We start from the raw sequence: 15,896 nt of genomic DNA on the forward strand, positions 1-15,896 counted from the left end.
CGACAAAGGAGGGGGAGGCCTTCAAGGAGATGGATTGATACGGTGGCTGCGATGATGGGCTCAAGTATAGCAGGGATTGTGGGGCTGGCGCGGGATTGGGCAGTGTTCCGTTCTGCTGTGCATGGGGTCGCTATGAGTCGGAAACGACTCGACAGCACTTAACAACAACAACAACAGTGGTAATCACTCTTTTGGTAGGGTCATTTCTAAATCTATCTGACATCCCTTTAACTTGCTTAAGGTTGTAGGTGCTGAAATAAGGAGTGTTCCCCTGCAGAATCCCCTTCAGTCAGGTGGAATGGCTAACTGGCTTTTTGTCTTTCTCCCTGTGAAACAGAGCTGACTTTTCCACTTCCTGTTCTGTTTTATAACACAAAGAATTCTCTAAGTCTGTCAAATTTACTAAGATATATAACAGCTACCTTTGAAGCTCTCAAAATTTATAAGCCTGACATGACTTTACAACTACAACTTCTAGATACAAGCCGACATAAAAGTTCCTATTAGAAAAGTTTAACTTTTTAGTCACCCTCATATTTCTGTATGTTTATGATACTTCTTTCAGTAAAATTCAGAGAAAGAAAATAAACACTTCAGGATGCATTATGAATCTACTAAATAACAAACAATCATTTGTAAAATGCTTAAAAAACAAATGATTAATGTTTACAACAACCACAGTGCATATTCAGGAATGCATCTTTCTGAATAGATTCTAAGTTGGTTTATGCACGTATCTCTCTCCCCAGGTAGTCTTGACAACACTGAAAGATAAGGGCTGGGTCTTCTAACTTCTTATGCTACCTTCCTTGTGCAGGATATTGGTTCATGAAAGCCAAATGCTAGTGTGGCAGAAAGTGTTCCTTCTACAACTAAAATTGTCTTTCTGCTTTTTTATACACCTAATTATATATTAAAGTAATTCAAAAACTGCTAAAAGGCAGAGCCAGTGGCCTTGTTAGGTGCCACTGAGTCAATTCCCACTCATAGTGACTCCAAGCCAAAATAACAAAATACCGCCCAGTCCTGCACCATCCTCACAATTGTTGCTAAGTTTGAGTCCGTTGTTGCAGCCACGGTGTCAATCCATCCGGTTAAGGGTCTTCCGCTTTTTCACTGACCCTCTATTTTACCAAGCATGATGTCCTTCTCCAGGGACTGGTCCCTCCTGAAAGAAAAGCAGAGCTGAACTATTTTATCTTACCAGAACTGGATACACGCCTGATCCTCTGAGAACACAGGGCTCGATCAGAATTGAGATTTCTACTGTCACTATTTCGCCTCAGACAAGAAACAGAAGGTCCCACTTTGGCTTTTGGACCAGGTGTTTTCCTCAAGCTGGAGGTGTCAGGCTTGGATATACTCCTACCTGAGGTGGTTGCAGTTTTTGACGCAGAGCCCTGTGGAAATAAAACAAAACAAAACAAAACAAAACAAAAAACAGTTAAGCCTTCAGTCCAGATCTTACTTTCTCAAATTTCTGATGTTAGCTATGAGACAGAACCAATTTCTAACTAGATATGCCAGATAGGTTTTAACTTTCATTTTCATTCTGAAGACATTAATACTCTCTCATTTATTCTTCAATTCAATGATGTCTTTTCCCTCCATCAGCAAAATTTTTTTCCCCACAAGATCACTAGTGCCACAGGTTAAATTCAAGCTAGTTTTAAGTCCTTCCTTACGAGCCTTCTTAGAGTCATCCAATGTTACTGACACCATCTTTCTTTGGGTTTACCAACAAAGCTCTTTTCTGATTTTCCTTCTACTGTTTGGTTATGCCTTCTCTGGGTACTCTTCCTCTGTGCCCTTAAACGCTAGCCTTCCTGAAGGTCCTGAACTTAGCCTTCTTCTTTTTCCTCATCATATGCACTCATTCACTACTTCAAACATCAACTATAAGCTGAGGCATCCAAATTCACATGTCCAAGTCAGCATACTCTCTTGAGTTCCAAGTCCATACTTTTAACTGCTTTCTGCATCTCTCCCATTCAGCTTCCTCTTGGCACCTCTACTTAATAATAATCAGATTACTGTTTTGTTTTTTAATATTTACTTATTTAAAATACATTTTTAAAAAATTATTTATCTAAGTCAGCAGTTCAAACTCACCAGCTGCTCTGCAGGAGAAAGCTGAGTCAGTCTGCTTTTGTAAAGACTAATAGCCTTAGATGGCAAATAACAACAACAACAATAGCCTTAGAAACCCTATGGGGCAATTCTACTCTGTCCTAACTAAAGGGTTGTTATGAGTCAGAATTGACTGGATGGCAGTGAGTTTTTCATGTGAGACACCATTCTAAGCACTTCACATGTATCAGTTCATTTAATCCTCATAATAACTACATGAGATTGATATTTTTTATCATATCCCGTTTCACTGATGAATTACAGAAAGTAGTTTCTAAAATTGAACTGATTTTGCCTATCCATCTCAAAATGTGTCTCTTCCCATAGTCACTGTAACATACCCAGGCACTCACTCTAAAAACTGAAGACTATTTCTAGATGCTTCCTTTCTTATCTCCAAAATCCCTCTTGATGGGATTCTCTCTTTTCATCTGCCTTAGTGCAGGCCTGTATCATTTCTTGCCACAATTACTGAAAACTTTTCTTAAAGATCTTTCTGCTTCAGGTCTCACCAAATGCCAATTCATCTTCTACTTCTCCCCCAGAGCAATCTCTCTAAAGTCCAGATTGAATTTGATCTTCCTCCTGCCTTCCAGATAAAGTCAATTCTTGATAAAGCACACCAAGCCCTCTTGGATGTGGCAGCCCCTGCTATCCTTTTGAGCTTGTTCCTTACCCCTCTGGTTCTGTACCTCTTGCTTTGTCATATGAACTACCTGAAGTCCCCTGATGAGACTATTTCCTCATGTTTCTGCACCTTTGCCCATGTTATTCCCTCTACCCAGAAAATGCCCTTCCAAGTCACATTTGCCCTTCAAGTTCTGGCTAGAAGTAACATGACACTTTCCCTAGAAACCTTCCTTGACAAACCCCCTCTTCTCCACTGACCTTACCCAGTTCCCCTTCTGTTACAGAGACAGCTATTCATACTTTCAACTTGCCATTTAACATACCCTGTTGGTTTACTTTGTAATATTATCCACTGCATTAGGCACTAGGTTTGTTCAGGGGCTGGGTTCTTCTTCTCTGCACTCTAGCAATCAATACTATATCTAGTACACAGTACCAAAAAACCAAAACCAAACTCACTGCCCTCGAGTCAATTCAACTCATAGAGACCCCCTCCCTTGGGTTTACGAGACGGTATCTCTACGGAAGTAGATTGCCTAATCTTCCCTCTGGGGAGTGTCTGGTGGGTTTGAACTGCCAGTCTTCTGGCTAGCAGTCACTCAATAAATATTTGCATTCTACATATAGGAGTCCCTTGTGGTAATACAAGTAGGTAAGGTGCTCAGTTGCTGATCAAAAGGTTGGAAGGTCAAGTCCACCTCAGAGAAAGGCCTGGTGATTTACTTCTGAAAAATAAGCCATTAAAAATCCTTTGGAGTACAGTTGTACTCTGATACACACAGGGTTGCCATGAGCCAGAACTATTTTGATGGCAACTAGTAACCACTTTTATTCTACATCTAAGAAGTGAGAGCCTGAGCTTTATTCAAAATACAAATTACAACACTGTAAGCAACAATTTGTATTCTTCCTTTACATAAAGAGAAACTGTGTCTCACAGAAACCAAGTAACTTGCCCAAGGTGAATGAACTTAGCCATTGAATGATGTAACTAAAATTTGAAACCAAGTCTAACCCCCAAAATCACGCTCTTAACCTGTATGCTACATGTTTCTCACTATTACCCTTCTTTCTTTGTTTAATAAGTAATGAGAGGGTAATTTATAAGGGAGATATGAAAAAAGCCCCCGGTTGATGACAACTGAATTCATATACTAAGTATTGTCTTAACTAACTAGGCAAATATTCCAAGAGAACACCTAGAGATCACATTTAGGCACTGGAGAGCAATACAGAATTGCCTGACATACGCAAATGACTGTACACAAACTAACAAAGATCTTCAACCTCTACCATCACAAAGCTAGCAAAATTAATCTCTCAGAGTAAACTTTCTGTTAAAAAGTAAACAAAATGTCTAACCAAATAATAAAAGTGAATGTTCAGCAAATCCAATTTAGTCTGCCTTTCAGAGCCAGCTACAAAATGTTAACACCCAGTAGAATCAAAAAGACCAAACTCAGTGCTGTTGAGTAGTTCTCAACTCATAGTGATCTCTCCTTGGGTTTCCAGGGCAGTATCTCTATGGATGTAGACTGTCCAGTCAGTAGAGTAGCAGAAAATGCAAGAATTCTAATCAGGAGATGTAAATTTGAATCTCAATTCTATTACTTATCAGCTGTGTGAGTTTTAAACAACCTCTCCAAAGCTTTCAAATGTGGATAAGAGCTACCCTTCCATTACTGGGAAGAGTAAATGACAATGTACATAAAGCACCCAAGCATTCCTGAAAAAATTAAGTGGCATAATACATGTAAAGCATATGAGCAAAGTGCTTGGAAGAGAGCAGGCACTGAATAAATATCAATTCCTTCCCTGTTAGATAATTTACCACTCCTTTTACCTAATACCAAATACCAATACCAAGGAACTCTGGGGCATAGTGGTTAAAGTATTCAGCTTGTAACCAAAAGGGCAGTGGTTCAAACACACCAGCCTCTCTGCAGAGGAAAGATGAGGCAGTCTGTTTCTGTAAACATTTTTTTTTTAAGAGCTTGTGTTACATTCAATGTTATGTGTGCCTTTAGTTTCATTCCCCATTTACCATGTGCAACCCTAACCCAGTCTCCTCCCCTCCCTACCCTGTAACCGTCCCCTTGTGCCGCTCATATTTATGTACTCCTGTTTGTCCTGTATTTCCTCAATTTGATTGTTGGTCCTCTGGTGTCCCATGGTCTATTGGTCTAAGGGATGTATTACCAAAGGGTATGTGGGTACATCATCCTGGGTTGAGTGGTCTGCATGTACACCTTTTTAAATATTGGGCTGAGAGCCAGCCCCTGGGGTTGCGTTTTATTCCAGGTGCAGAATGTATTCCAGGGTCATAATATTGGGGGGTCTCACCAGATTTCATCTGATCAGTAATTCTGGTCATTATTGAGTTTTTGGATTTTGTTCCACATTTTCCCTCCCACTCTATCCAGGATCTCCAGATTTGATCCTTTCCTGAGTGGTTGGCATTGGTAGCTGGGCACCATCTAGTTTTTCTGGTCTTGAGGGCCATCTGATGTCCCTTTGTTTTTTTGTGTTCTTCTTCGCTTCCTATGCTAGGAGACCATGAGCTGCATCTTAGATGGCTGCTTGAAAGCTTTTAAGACCCCAGTCACTACTCACCAATGTAGGATGTGGAGCAAGGCTTTTTTGTATTTTGTTGTGCCAATTGAGTCTGGTGTCCCCCAGTACTATGGTCCTGAGACAGTAGATCTATTGGATCTCTCTCCCATAGGGTCAGTTTGTCTGTGAGGGATTACTCTGTGTCTGTCTTCTATTGTTTCTGTAAGGACTGCAGGTATTTTGTATCACTGGTGTCTGTGCAAGATTAGCCTCAGCTGAATCTATCCTTGGTCTAGGGTATACTTCTGTTCACTGACCCCTGTCTGATCATCTCAGGTGTGTATGTGTTTATCTGTAGCCTGGTGTTTTGTGTTAATGGCAATGCAGTATTGTGGACACATTGGTTGGTACTAACATCTGTTGTGTATCTCTTATGCACAATTCAGTGTCCTCCCATTTCCTAACGCTAGCATGGTGGTCATAGATCCTTCCCATATATCCCTCCCCCTACCTACGTCAGCATGTACAGCCCAACTAACCTGAAATTAATCCCTCCCCATCCTGGTAACCTACTAAGTGAGCTCCCTTTCCCAAGTAAACCCTTCTCTGTCTTTTTACAGTAATAAGCTCATACAGTACTTGTCTTTCTGCCATTGACTTATTTCACTCAGCATTTACAACCTTGGAAACCCAATGGGGTAGTTCTGTGCTGTCCTAAAGGATCGCTATGATTCAGAATGGATTCAATGGTACTGGGTTTACCTAACACCAGGGCTTCAAACAGGTTCATTTAGGTCCAACTTCTGGCTTAGAATTTGCATCTCCACCCCAGATATACTGAATCAGAATCTACTTTTTAATAAGACCCTTGAGTGATTCTGAGGTATACATTAAGAAATTTTATGCATACATAGTAAGAATCATCTGAGGGTCTATTATATAGATAGAGCTTATAGATCTTATAGATCCTCAGATGGATTCTTGCTATGTTTACATAAAATTCCTTAATGTATACATCAGAATCGCCCAGGGATCTTGTTAAAATATAGATTCTGATTCAGTAATCTGGGGTGGAAATGCAAATTCTCAGCAGAGGGTTGAACTGGAGTGAACTGATTTGAAGGCCTTCCTAACACATAATCACCAAGACAGAGCCTCTATAACAAGTAACTACATTCAACCTTTTGTTTTAAATTAAAATCATATTCCTTCCTCCAAATAGGAAATTCTAAAGGTTCAGATGAACCCTGACCACCAAAGAGCTCTGAGATTAAAGGCAGTCTAAGGATTCAGTAAATCCAAGACCTAATTTAGCCCAAGACTAACAGAACACACAGGAAATTAAAATACCTCCAAGACTGTCTCATTATAGATCCAGAGTGGATTTAGAGTCTCTGGGTACTACTAAAGTGACCAACAAACAACCAAGTTTGAATAGAACATGCAGCAAATGGTGATTCACAATAATAAAAAGGCTGGATCCTGTAGGTCCATCAAGAATCCAGTTGCTGTGGAGTAGATTATGATTCCTCATGAGCCTATATGCATCAGAGTAGAAGTGTGCTGCACATGTTTTTCAAATGCCCTTGAAAAGATACATGGAACTGTTAAAGAGTAAACTACCAAAATCAGAGGCAATGTGTACCTGAAACATACATAACCATTGAAAAGAATGAGTTTTTCAGACCAGGGTGACAAGAAAAAACATGAGTGTCTGAAAATATGGACAAGTCCTCCAGGATTCACAATGTACTACATATTTAATTATGAAAACTAACTGCAAGCTTCCTAAGATGAGAAGTACTTCTTCCACAAGATGTACTGGCATCCATTCATCCTGATGACTTCAATGCCACATTCCAAAAAAACCAAACTCACTGCCATCGAGTCAATTCCAACTCGTAGTGACACCCATTCGGTTTCCAAGGCTGTTAATCTTTTTGAAAGTAGATTGCCCCATCTTCCTTCCATGGAGCAGCTGGTGGGTTCGAACCACTTACCTTCTGGTGAGCAGCCAACTGCCTTATCCACACCACCACCAGAGATATGAACTTGAAAAATGGACTTTCATTATGCACATGGGAAATATAAGATCTTCCAAGTGCACGAATCAGAAATAGCTTTGGATTCGAACTTGCACAACTAATTTTGTACTAAAGAAAAATGTATTTAAAGAAATATTATGCTACTTTTTCTGGGGGATAAGAGACAAATTTATAATAAAAGCCTTCCATACATCAAAGAGGAATAAATGTCATTTCTACATAATCTGTCTACACCAAACAAAGGTTGGCAAGAACTACCAGAAGTTATTATAACTTAATTTAAAATAATATAGGCAAAACAAGTTTCCTACGTTTGACTTCAAGAGAATTTACAAACAAAATCGGCATTTTGAAATAACATACCAGACTTTCAAAATCACTGTAGTTTATCACTATAGTTAATAAAACCTAAAAACAAACCCATTGCCTTCAAGTCAATTTCGACTCATAGAGACTCTGTTGAATAGAGTAGAACTGCCCCATAGGATTTCCAAGGCTATACATCTTCACAGATGCAAACTGTCTCATCTTTCTCCCACAGAATGGCTGGTGGGTGCAAACTGCTCACCTTTTGGTTAGCAGCCGAGTGCTTTAACCACTAAGCCACCATGGCTCCTTCCACCTAACCGAGAAGATTAATTTTTAAAACTAAAACATCCCTAAACTGGCCCAGCTCAAGAATTAGTTTTCCTAACCTGATCTAAATATTTCTGGCAAGTTCCTCATGTGTACGCCTGGTATACCTGAACACACTTCCTAAAACAGGCCTTTACTACTTTGCCACATTCACGTGTGATGTTCCTGTTAGACATGAGTCTTCCAGGGGACTGGCAGAGTTACATGTGTCTTCCTACCCTGTCACCTAGCTCCATGTCTGGCCCACACAACAGGTGTCTAAGAAAAGCCCTGTGTGAGGCTGAAAATACATGCTAAGTCCCCACTGCCAAAAATAAGGCTAAGGACAAATACACATAGCCCAGAAATGGTCCATCAAATGTTTTTAAAACTCTGAAAACCAGTCTCTTCATGCTACTGTCAAAATAATATGCATGTGTAAAAAAAAATAATCTTTTGGGAATTGCATCCAAACAGTCTTTATCATTAGACAGAACTGTCTAATTCCTCCTAAATATTTGATAGGTACAATAAAAAAAATACTGCTTTTCACTATTCATGAATAAAATGGATTTTGTTTATTTTATGTACCAAGAATCAACACATAATAGATACAAGAGACCTCAGACATCAAACCAGTCTATTTCTTTCACCTTTGGACCTCAAAAGGCTACTTGCTCAAAATCACATTAGCTGGTCAGAGGCAGAATCAAGAACAGTCCTACTTGCAAGCAGGGCTCTACTTCCTGGAGCTGCCTTCTTCAACATGACACCTGCAGTTATTTTTAAGCTGATTCTGTTTACTAGCACTTCTTAGCCATTTCTTAAATGTGGTCCAATATATTTCAAAGTTTATAGACAACGCTTTTCTGTAAAAATATAAAATTTCATAATCAAATATTTAACTTTAAATCTATATTAAAATATTAACTTGTTTTGTGAGTACAATATTAAAAAGAACATCAATACTTTATGAAAAATGCTGAACGTAAGGATTTTTCAATATGCAGGTTTTGTATATTGTGACCTAATAACACTCTAGTATATACTGACTGAAAAGAACACGAAACACCTGAAAGCAAATATCTGAAAGCAAATTTGCATATCTAGTTCTATGATATTCTTAACTCTTAGTGAGTGACTAATATATCTCTCAGTTTCTTCTAGTACTCTCTGAAGCAGGCAAAAATTTCACTTACCAAAAAGGCAGAACTGTATTCAAAGGTTTCATTTAAAATTTCCCTTTTTAGCTCTTGTTTTTCCATAGGTGTCCCATTTCCTTTTTCACCCTTCTTTTCAGGGCTAATCCGATCAATGTTGGAAACATATGTCATTCCCAGACATGTTGTGCTTTCCATTTTAACAGGGAGTATGCCTTTGATCTTCTGAAAAAACGAAGCCACAGACCCAGTCTCACATGCTGAATTAGAAGAACTTGCTTTGTCAACATCTTCCTTATTTGATTTCACAGGAGATGTTGTTCTTGGAACCTTGTGTGAAGCATTTTTAGAATGAGTTGTAACATGCACAGCCTGGTTAGTAATGAGTTTATTAAATTGCTGCTTATGTGTCTTGTTAATTAGGATTTCTGCTTTTGTGTCTGCATTCAAATCAGATCTTGGTGTTTTGCTCAAAGCTCTCAAGTGTCTTGAGGAAGACACTGATGGGGGGGATGAGGCACTGGTCACCTGAGATTTGGGTGTGACCTTTGATAAAGCAGGGTCTTTGGACTGCAACACTGGTCTAGACATAACTTTTGCTTTGACATTCTTAAAGTTTGGTCTTGGGTAACTTATAATTTCAGTTTTTCTAACTTTTCTGCCTATAGGAGTATTAGTTTTGGTTGTTGATTTTCCTAGACTAGTTTTAGATATGGTCATTGATGTTTCCTTCAAGTTCAATGAACTTCTAAGTTCTTGATTACTCTCCTCCACTTTACTACATTTCTCTGTTGCTTCAATAGGTGAAATAGAAAAAGTTGCATTTGCGGATTCAAGGACTGGTGTTGACATGCAAATGGTGTCACTTGCGCTAGTGAACATATCATTTGCATTCCAAGACACTTCAAATGATGACGCCACCTTCTGTCCCAGTGGACTACTTAATTCTAAGGTACCGTTTTGGGCTCCCACATCCTTCTCACTGGAAGCAGTTTGTGTGTCTTCAGTCAGAGTGATTTTATGCTCTGGGTTCAGCACTTGGACTTTAGTTTTATCAAAAGCTGGCACTAGTAAAGGGCATTCATCATCTATAAGACAATCGGACACTGTTTCTCTTAGAGTTTGGCCCATTTCCTTTTGCCCATATGAGCTCTTTGAATGTGTCTCACTATTTGGTTCATCTTTAGATAAACAAAAGAACTCTTGTAATGCAGACCCATTGGGAACATCCATGCCATCAGAAACTGGTGTTAGAGCTTGTATCTGTTGTTCTCCAACTAGTCCTTGCTGTGGGCCATCTGTGTACTCACTGGTAACCTTTCCTGAAGAATATTGACACTGATTTCCAATATCTGGAACAACAACATCAGTTTGCATCACCATATCAGGAAATACTGTGTAAGTTGTATCTTGGGCTTCTGATGATACATCTAGGGAGTTTTCAAAGCTCTGTTTAGTGTAACTCTTTTCTCTCACATGTGTCTTATCAGAATGGGAAGACAGAGTAGAGCAGGATAAAGATGTATTTCCAACTCTCATACCAGTTGGTTGTAGACTTCCAGTGGTATGAAAAGATGGACTCTTGTCAACATCATGATGTATTATAAAGGTGCAGTTAACTTTATCTTCTTTTAAGTCAAATGTTTGGTTTAGTTCCGACACAATAGGGTGGCCTGTACAGTTCAGATCATCATTAGGCTTCCACACAAAAGGCAGCGATGGCTCAACACTATGGTCTGGAACTTCTCCTAGGGAATGGCCATTATTATGCAAGTACAAGGGCTCTTCTGTATTTAAAAAGTGTGCAGAAGTCTGACAGATGAAATCTTTGTGAATATCTAACATTCCCTTAGTAATAAAATCACTTGAAGACTTTTGGTGATCAAGTACTTTAACACACTGATAGTTTAAAGAAATATTTCCACCACTGTCCATAGCAGGAATGGGTTCATAATCAATCGCCATGTCATCTGGGTTGGCAGAATTCCAATTCACATTACTAGGTGAAGAATTTTGTGTCGGTGGTGATTTTTGATTGTATGGATACTTATTTCCATTTTTATCACTGATAAATAAGGATTGCAATTCATTTTCTGTCTTGCCATCTGAATTATCATCATTCATCCTGACTATTAACTTTAAACCACTGCCATTTTATTTCTTCTTCAAGTTTTTTCAAATGAGAAGGAAAGAAATGTCTGTCTCCTGAGTTTTTCAGCAGTTAAAGGTTTTTTATTCTAATATGTTCAGTATAGATTTTACTTTGAAGTTGAAATGATTTATTTGTTGTTCCCTGGAAGAAATAAAACATGTAGCTCAAGTAAATATTAGGAAAATTAATAGGTTTCCCCCTTATTAGTTTCTATCACTTTTATAACCCATACTATTGGGTAATTAAGAGATATCATTAGCTCAGGTAGGTATCATTAGCTCATCACCATCTCCTTTCAAATATATTCTCTCCCTGAGGGGAACACTGCAGAATGGAAGACAGACACAATGCTAAAACTGCCCTGTGACTGATTTCACCACCGAGATGTCTCCTTTCCACTCCCAGGCACTTGGCAATAGGTTTTCCTTCTTGCTGGTTGACAGAGTGACCATTCATCTTAACTTTACAAAGGCAGTCCTCACCTATGCCTGTTGTTCCAGAATTACTAATAGTGTCCACTTTCACTCTCAGAAGGGCCCTTGATTGTTTCTATGGAGAATGATTACCAGACAGAATAAGCAGGCTGAGAATGAGAGTTAGAGATCAAACAACGAAGACATAAAGCATTAGCCCTTCTCTTTGTTTTTCATCCCTATCTTAAACATGTCACTTAGAAATTGGAAAGAGAAAAAAAAAAAAGTTTTCGACTCTTAAAAGTTAAAATGCTATTCTGTTGGCACTTTTTCAAAAGGTTAAACAGTTACCATATGACCCAGCAATTCTACTCCAACATACCTATCCAAGAAAAATGAAAGCATGTGTCAATATAAAAACTTGTACATAAAGGCACATCATCTGTAATTGCAGCATTATTCATAATAGTCAAAAAGTAAAAAGAATCCAAATGTCCTTTGACTGGTGAAAGGATAAACAAAATGTTACATATCCGTCCAATACAATAGTCTTCAGCAATAGAAAGAAATAAAGTATTGATATATGCTACAACAGGGGGAGCTCTGGTAGCATAGTGGCTAACACACTTGCCTGCTAACCAGACGGCTGGCGGTTCAAACCCACCAGCCACTCCTCGGAAGGAAGGTTGGGCAATCCTACTTCCGTAGTGATACTGCCTCGGAAATCCAAGGAGGGGTCACTATGAGTCGGGGCCGACTCGACGGCACATAACAACAACAACAATATGCTACAACATGGATGAAACTTGAAAACATTATACAACGTTAAATAATCTCGTCACAAAAGACTACATATTATATGATGCCATTTACATGAAATATCCAGAAGAGTTAGATCTACAGAAGTAGAAAACTGATTAGTGGTTGCCTAAGGTTAGGAGTCCCTGTTAAGTGCATAAACTACCAGCCAAAAGGTTGGCAGTTTGAACTCCCCCCCGCACAGGTGCCTCAATCTGGTTCCAAAAGGTCACAGCCACGAAAACTCTATGGAATGTCATACTGCTATGAAACACAGGGGGCTGCCATGAGTCACAACTCAACAGCAATTTTTTTTTTTTTTTTTGGTGGGGTTGGTTGGGTTTGGGAAAGGGCTAGAGAGTAGGTATGGAAAGTGAACATTAATTGGTACAGGTATTCTTTTAGGGGTGACAAAAATATTCTAAGGTTAGATTAAGGTGATGGTTTTGCAATGCTGAAAATATATTTAAAAACCATTGAATTGTATACTTTAAAAAGAAAGCTTTCTAATTCAAGAGTTTTGCAAATAATTTAGATTACACTTTTAGGTATTGGAGTTCTTAGGAAATGTCCAATGATCAAGCAAAACTGCAAAAAATCAAACAGCTATATGTTCATTTGTACTCATCTTCTAATCCTAGTATTTAATGTCAATCAGATATAACAGTTCTATTGTGAGGAAATAAAATATCCATGATGAAAAATAAATGACAATGTGTGACCCATAGATTTCAGAATTAAGAGTAGATTTCATTTTTTATTTCATAATCTTTACCCTGTATTCAAACTTCTGTGGCCTGACTACAACCAGGAGAATCAAAACTATGGAGGAACTGAAAGGATCAGTATCTTCACTAACAGTGCTTTGTGTGTTTCTGGTTGTGCATCCTGAAACCAGCCTTTACTGCAAGAAGGAAGAAAGGCTGCAGTGTTTATCTCAACAGTGTGTGTGCGTACACACACACACACTCAGATTCTGAATCCTAAAAATAAGAGCTGTGTGATTTTTATACTGCTATAAAGTGTAGATTAGTCAACTTTAAAAAAATGTATATATATCTACGAGTCAGATCCAACTCGACAGCAGTGAGTTTTTTTTTTTTTTTTTGGTTTTTCTCTCCAGAAACACATTGCTAGGCCTTTATTCCAGGTTGGGTTGGAACTGCTAACCTTTTGATTAAGTATGCAAGTAAAAATCATTTACGCCCACAAGGATTAATAATATGAGCAAATGAACACTGCAAATATAAGTTTAACAAAAATTATAGAAATTATTTGTCTTTATAAACAGTCTTCAGATTCCAGTGACAAAGCTTTTACTACCTAAGCTCCCTCTTCGAAAGTAGATAAAGGATAAATTAAAAAAAAAAAAAAAAAAACAGAATAAAGTAAATGGTTCTATATCAAAGCATTTCAAGGTATTTTTAAAATAAGTCTGTAAGTTTATTTGGATAAATTTTACCAGTAGTTCCTTATCATATGGGGTTTAGCTTGTTTCTAGTCTTCCTCTTTTAAATATCACAATAAAATAAACACCTTTGCAAACTTTGACTATCTCTGAATATTTCTTTAGGAAAATAAATAAAGTAATATTGGATATGAAAAAAAAATATATGAAAATGTAAGGTTCTTGACATAATTTGCTAAATTGTTAAATGGAAAAAAAATAAAGGACATAGAAGGATTCTTTATACTGTATATATTAATACATTTATTTGGTAGATATATGATCTGAATATTGATTTTAAAGTTATGTATTTTGTTAAACATTGTCTCATGAACACTTTTTCACGTAACATCAAAACATTTCTAGTCATTGCAGAACTCCATTTACATTAAGGCTAAATGTTTTAGATCTATAAGTGAGTGATTTATAAAGCCTAACAGTAACAGGAGAACAGCTATTCTGCGGAAGAAAGACATGACAGTGACTTCCATAAAGATTACAGCTGTGAAAACCCTATGGGGCAGTTCTACTCTGTCCTATTTGGTCCCTATGAGTCAGAATCAACTCAATAGCAATTGGTTTGGGGCTTTGGGGTTTATAAACAAGAATAAAGAATTAGTGGATATAGAGATTTGGATACCAAAGAAGTTCTGCAGTTTAGTTTATCATTATCAGTTTATCATTCACCAAAGAAAACAATAGCTTCAAGTCACTAACGCCATGAAGATAAAGTGGTGGACTGGAAAAGTTGGCCAGTCTTCCCTCAGAAGTTATGTCAAGAATATTAAATTTGTCTGTTTTATCTTATGGAAATTTCATTCTTCTCCTACTTAAGAATAGTACCTAAATTTGGTTCACCACCTATGGACAACTATTCTTTGACTTAATCTTACCTGGCACATAAAGCAATGTCCTTATATTCCTACAGTTGCAATTTGATTTGTAAAACTATCAATACGTTATAGTTTTGTTAAAGAAACAACAACAAAAACCTCACTGCCATCAAGTAGATTCTGATTCATAGTGACCCTCACTGGGTTTCCAAGGCAGTAAATCTTTACAGAAGTAGATTGCCTCATCTTCCTTCCACAGAACGACTGGTGTGTTTGAACCACTACCTTCTGGTTAGCAGTCAAACGCCTTAGGCACTGTGCCAACAGAGCACCTTAAAGCAAGAAGAGAGAATTAAAAAAAAGAAGAAGAAAGAAAGAAAAAGAAAAACTTAAAACAAGTTTTCCTCACCCAAAGAAATAATTTCTCAAGTTCTCTTTCAGTAGGGGGCGCTCTGGTGGTGTAGTGCCTAAGTCATTTGACTGCTAACCAGAAGGCTGGCGGTTCAAACCTACCAACTACTCCTCCAAAGGAAGGTTGGGCAATCTACTTCCGTAGTGATACTGCCTCAGAAACCCAAGGAGGGGTCGCTATCAGTCGAATCCCACTCGATGGCAGTGTATTGTGTTGCTGTTGTGTACGTACAAGAACAAAGGAAAATGATCAGGTTTCTTTTCTAGAAGAGCCATTTGGGAAAACAGGGAGATCCTTTTCAGAGAACAACTTGGACGAGGGAGAACAAATTCCCCATTTATTAAGGTTTAGGGACACGAGAGGGCAGTTCCTATTGAATAAATTACCAAAATATAAATATCTATAATGATTTGCAAATTTAAAAATTGGCAAATAAGAAGTAGAAGAAATGGTCAATAATAACAACCCACCAGCCACTCCTTGGAAGAAAGGTTGGGCAATCTACTTCCATAGTGACACCGCCTCAGAAACCCAAGGAGGGGTCGCTATGTGTGGGTCCGACTAGACAGCACATAACAACAACAAGAAGTACAAGCTTTGAGTTGCACAAGGAGCTCCGGTAGCATAGTGCCTAAAGGCACTTGACTGCTAACCAGAAGGCTGGCGGTTCAAACCCACCAGCCACTCCGCGGAAGGAAGGTTGGGCAA

The 15,896-nt window shown here is 38.3% G+C and overlaps 1 protein-coding gene across 1 annotated transcript in view; it reads right to left on the bottom strand.

The window, feature by feature from the left end:
* The window catches only part of MTUS1 (microtubule associated scaffold protein 1), a 139,502-nt gene extending 128,245 nt beyond the window's left edge, over positions 1-11,257 (bottom strand). The window contains exons 1-2 of the mRNA XM_007954946.1: positions 9,173-11,257; positions 1,205-1,400 (exon numbers count right to left, since the gene is read on the bottom strand). Of these exons, the coding sequence (XP_007953137.1) occupies positions 1,205-1,400; positions 9,173-11,257 (2,281 nt within the window). The remainder of the gene's footprint in view (positions 1-1,204; positions 1,401-9,172) is intronic.
* Positions 11,258-15,896: the final 4,639 nt, after the last annotated feature.

The sequence above is a fragment of the Orycteropus afer genome, unplaced genomic scaffold (assembly GCF_000298275.1).
Source record: "Orycteropus afer afer isolate SDZICR_OR568_19922 unplaced genomic scaffold, OryAfe1.0 scaffold00483, whole genome shotgun sequence".
In the NCBI taxonomy this organism is placed as follows: Eukaryota; Metazoa; Chordata; class Mammalia; order Tubulidentata; family Orycteropodidae; genus Orycteropus; species Orycteropus afer.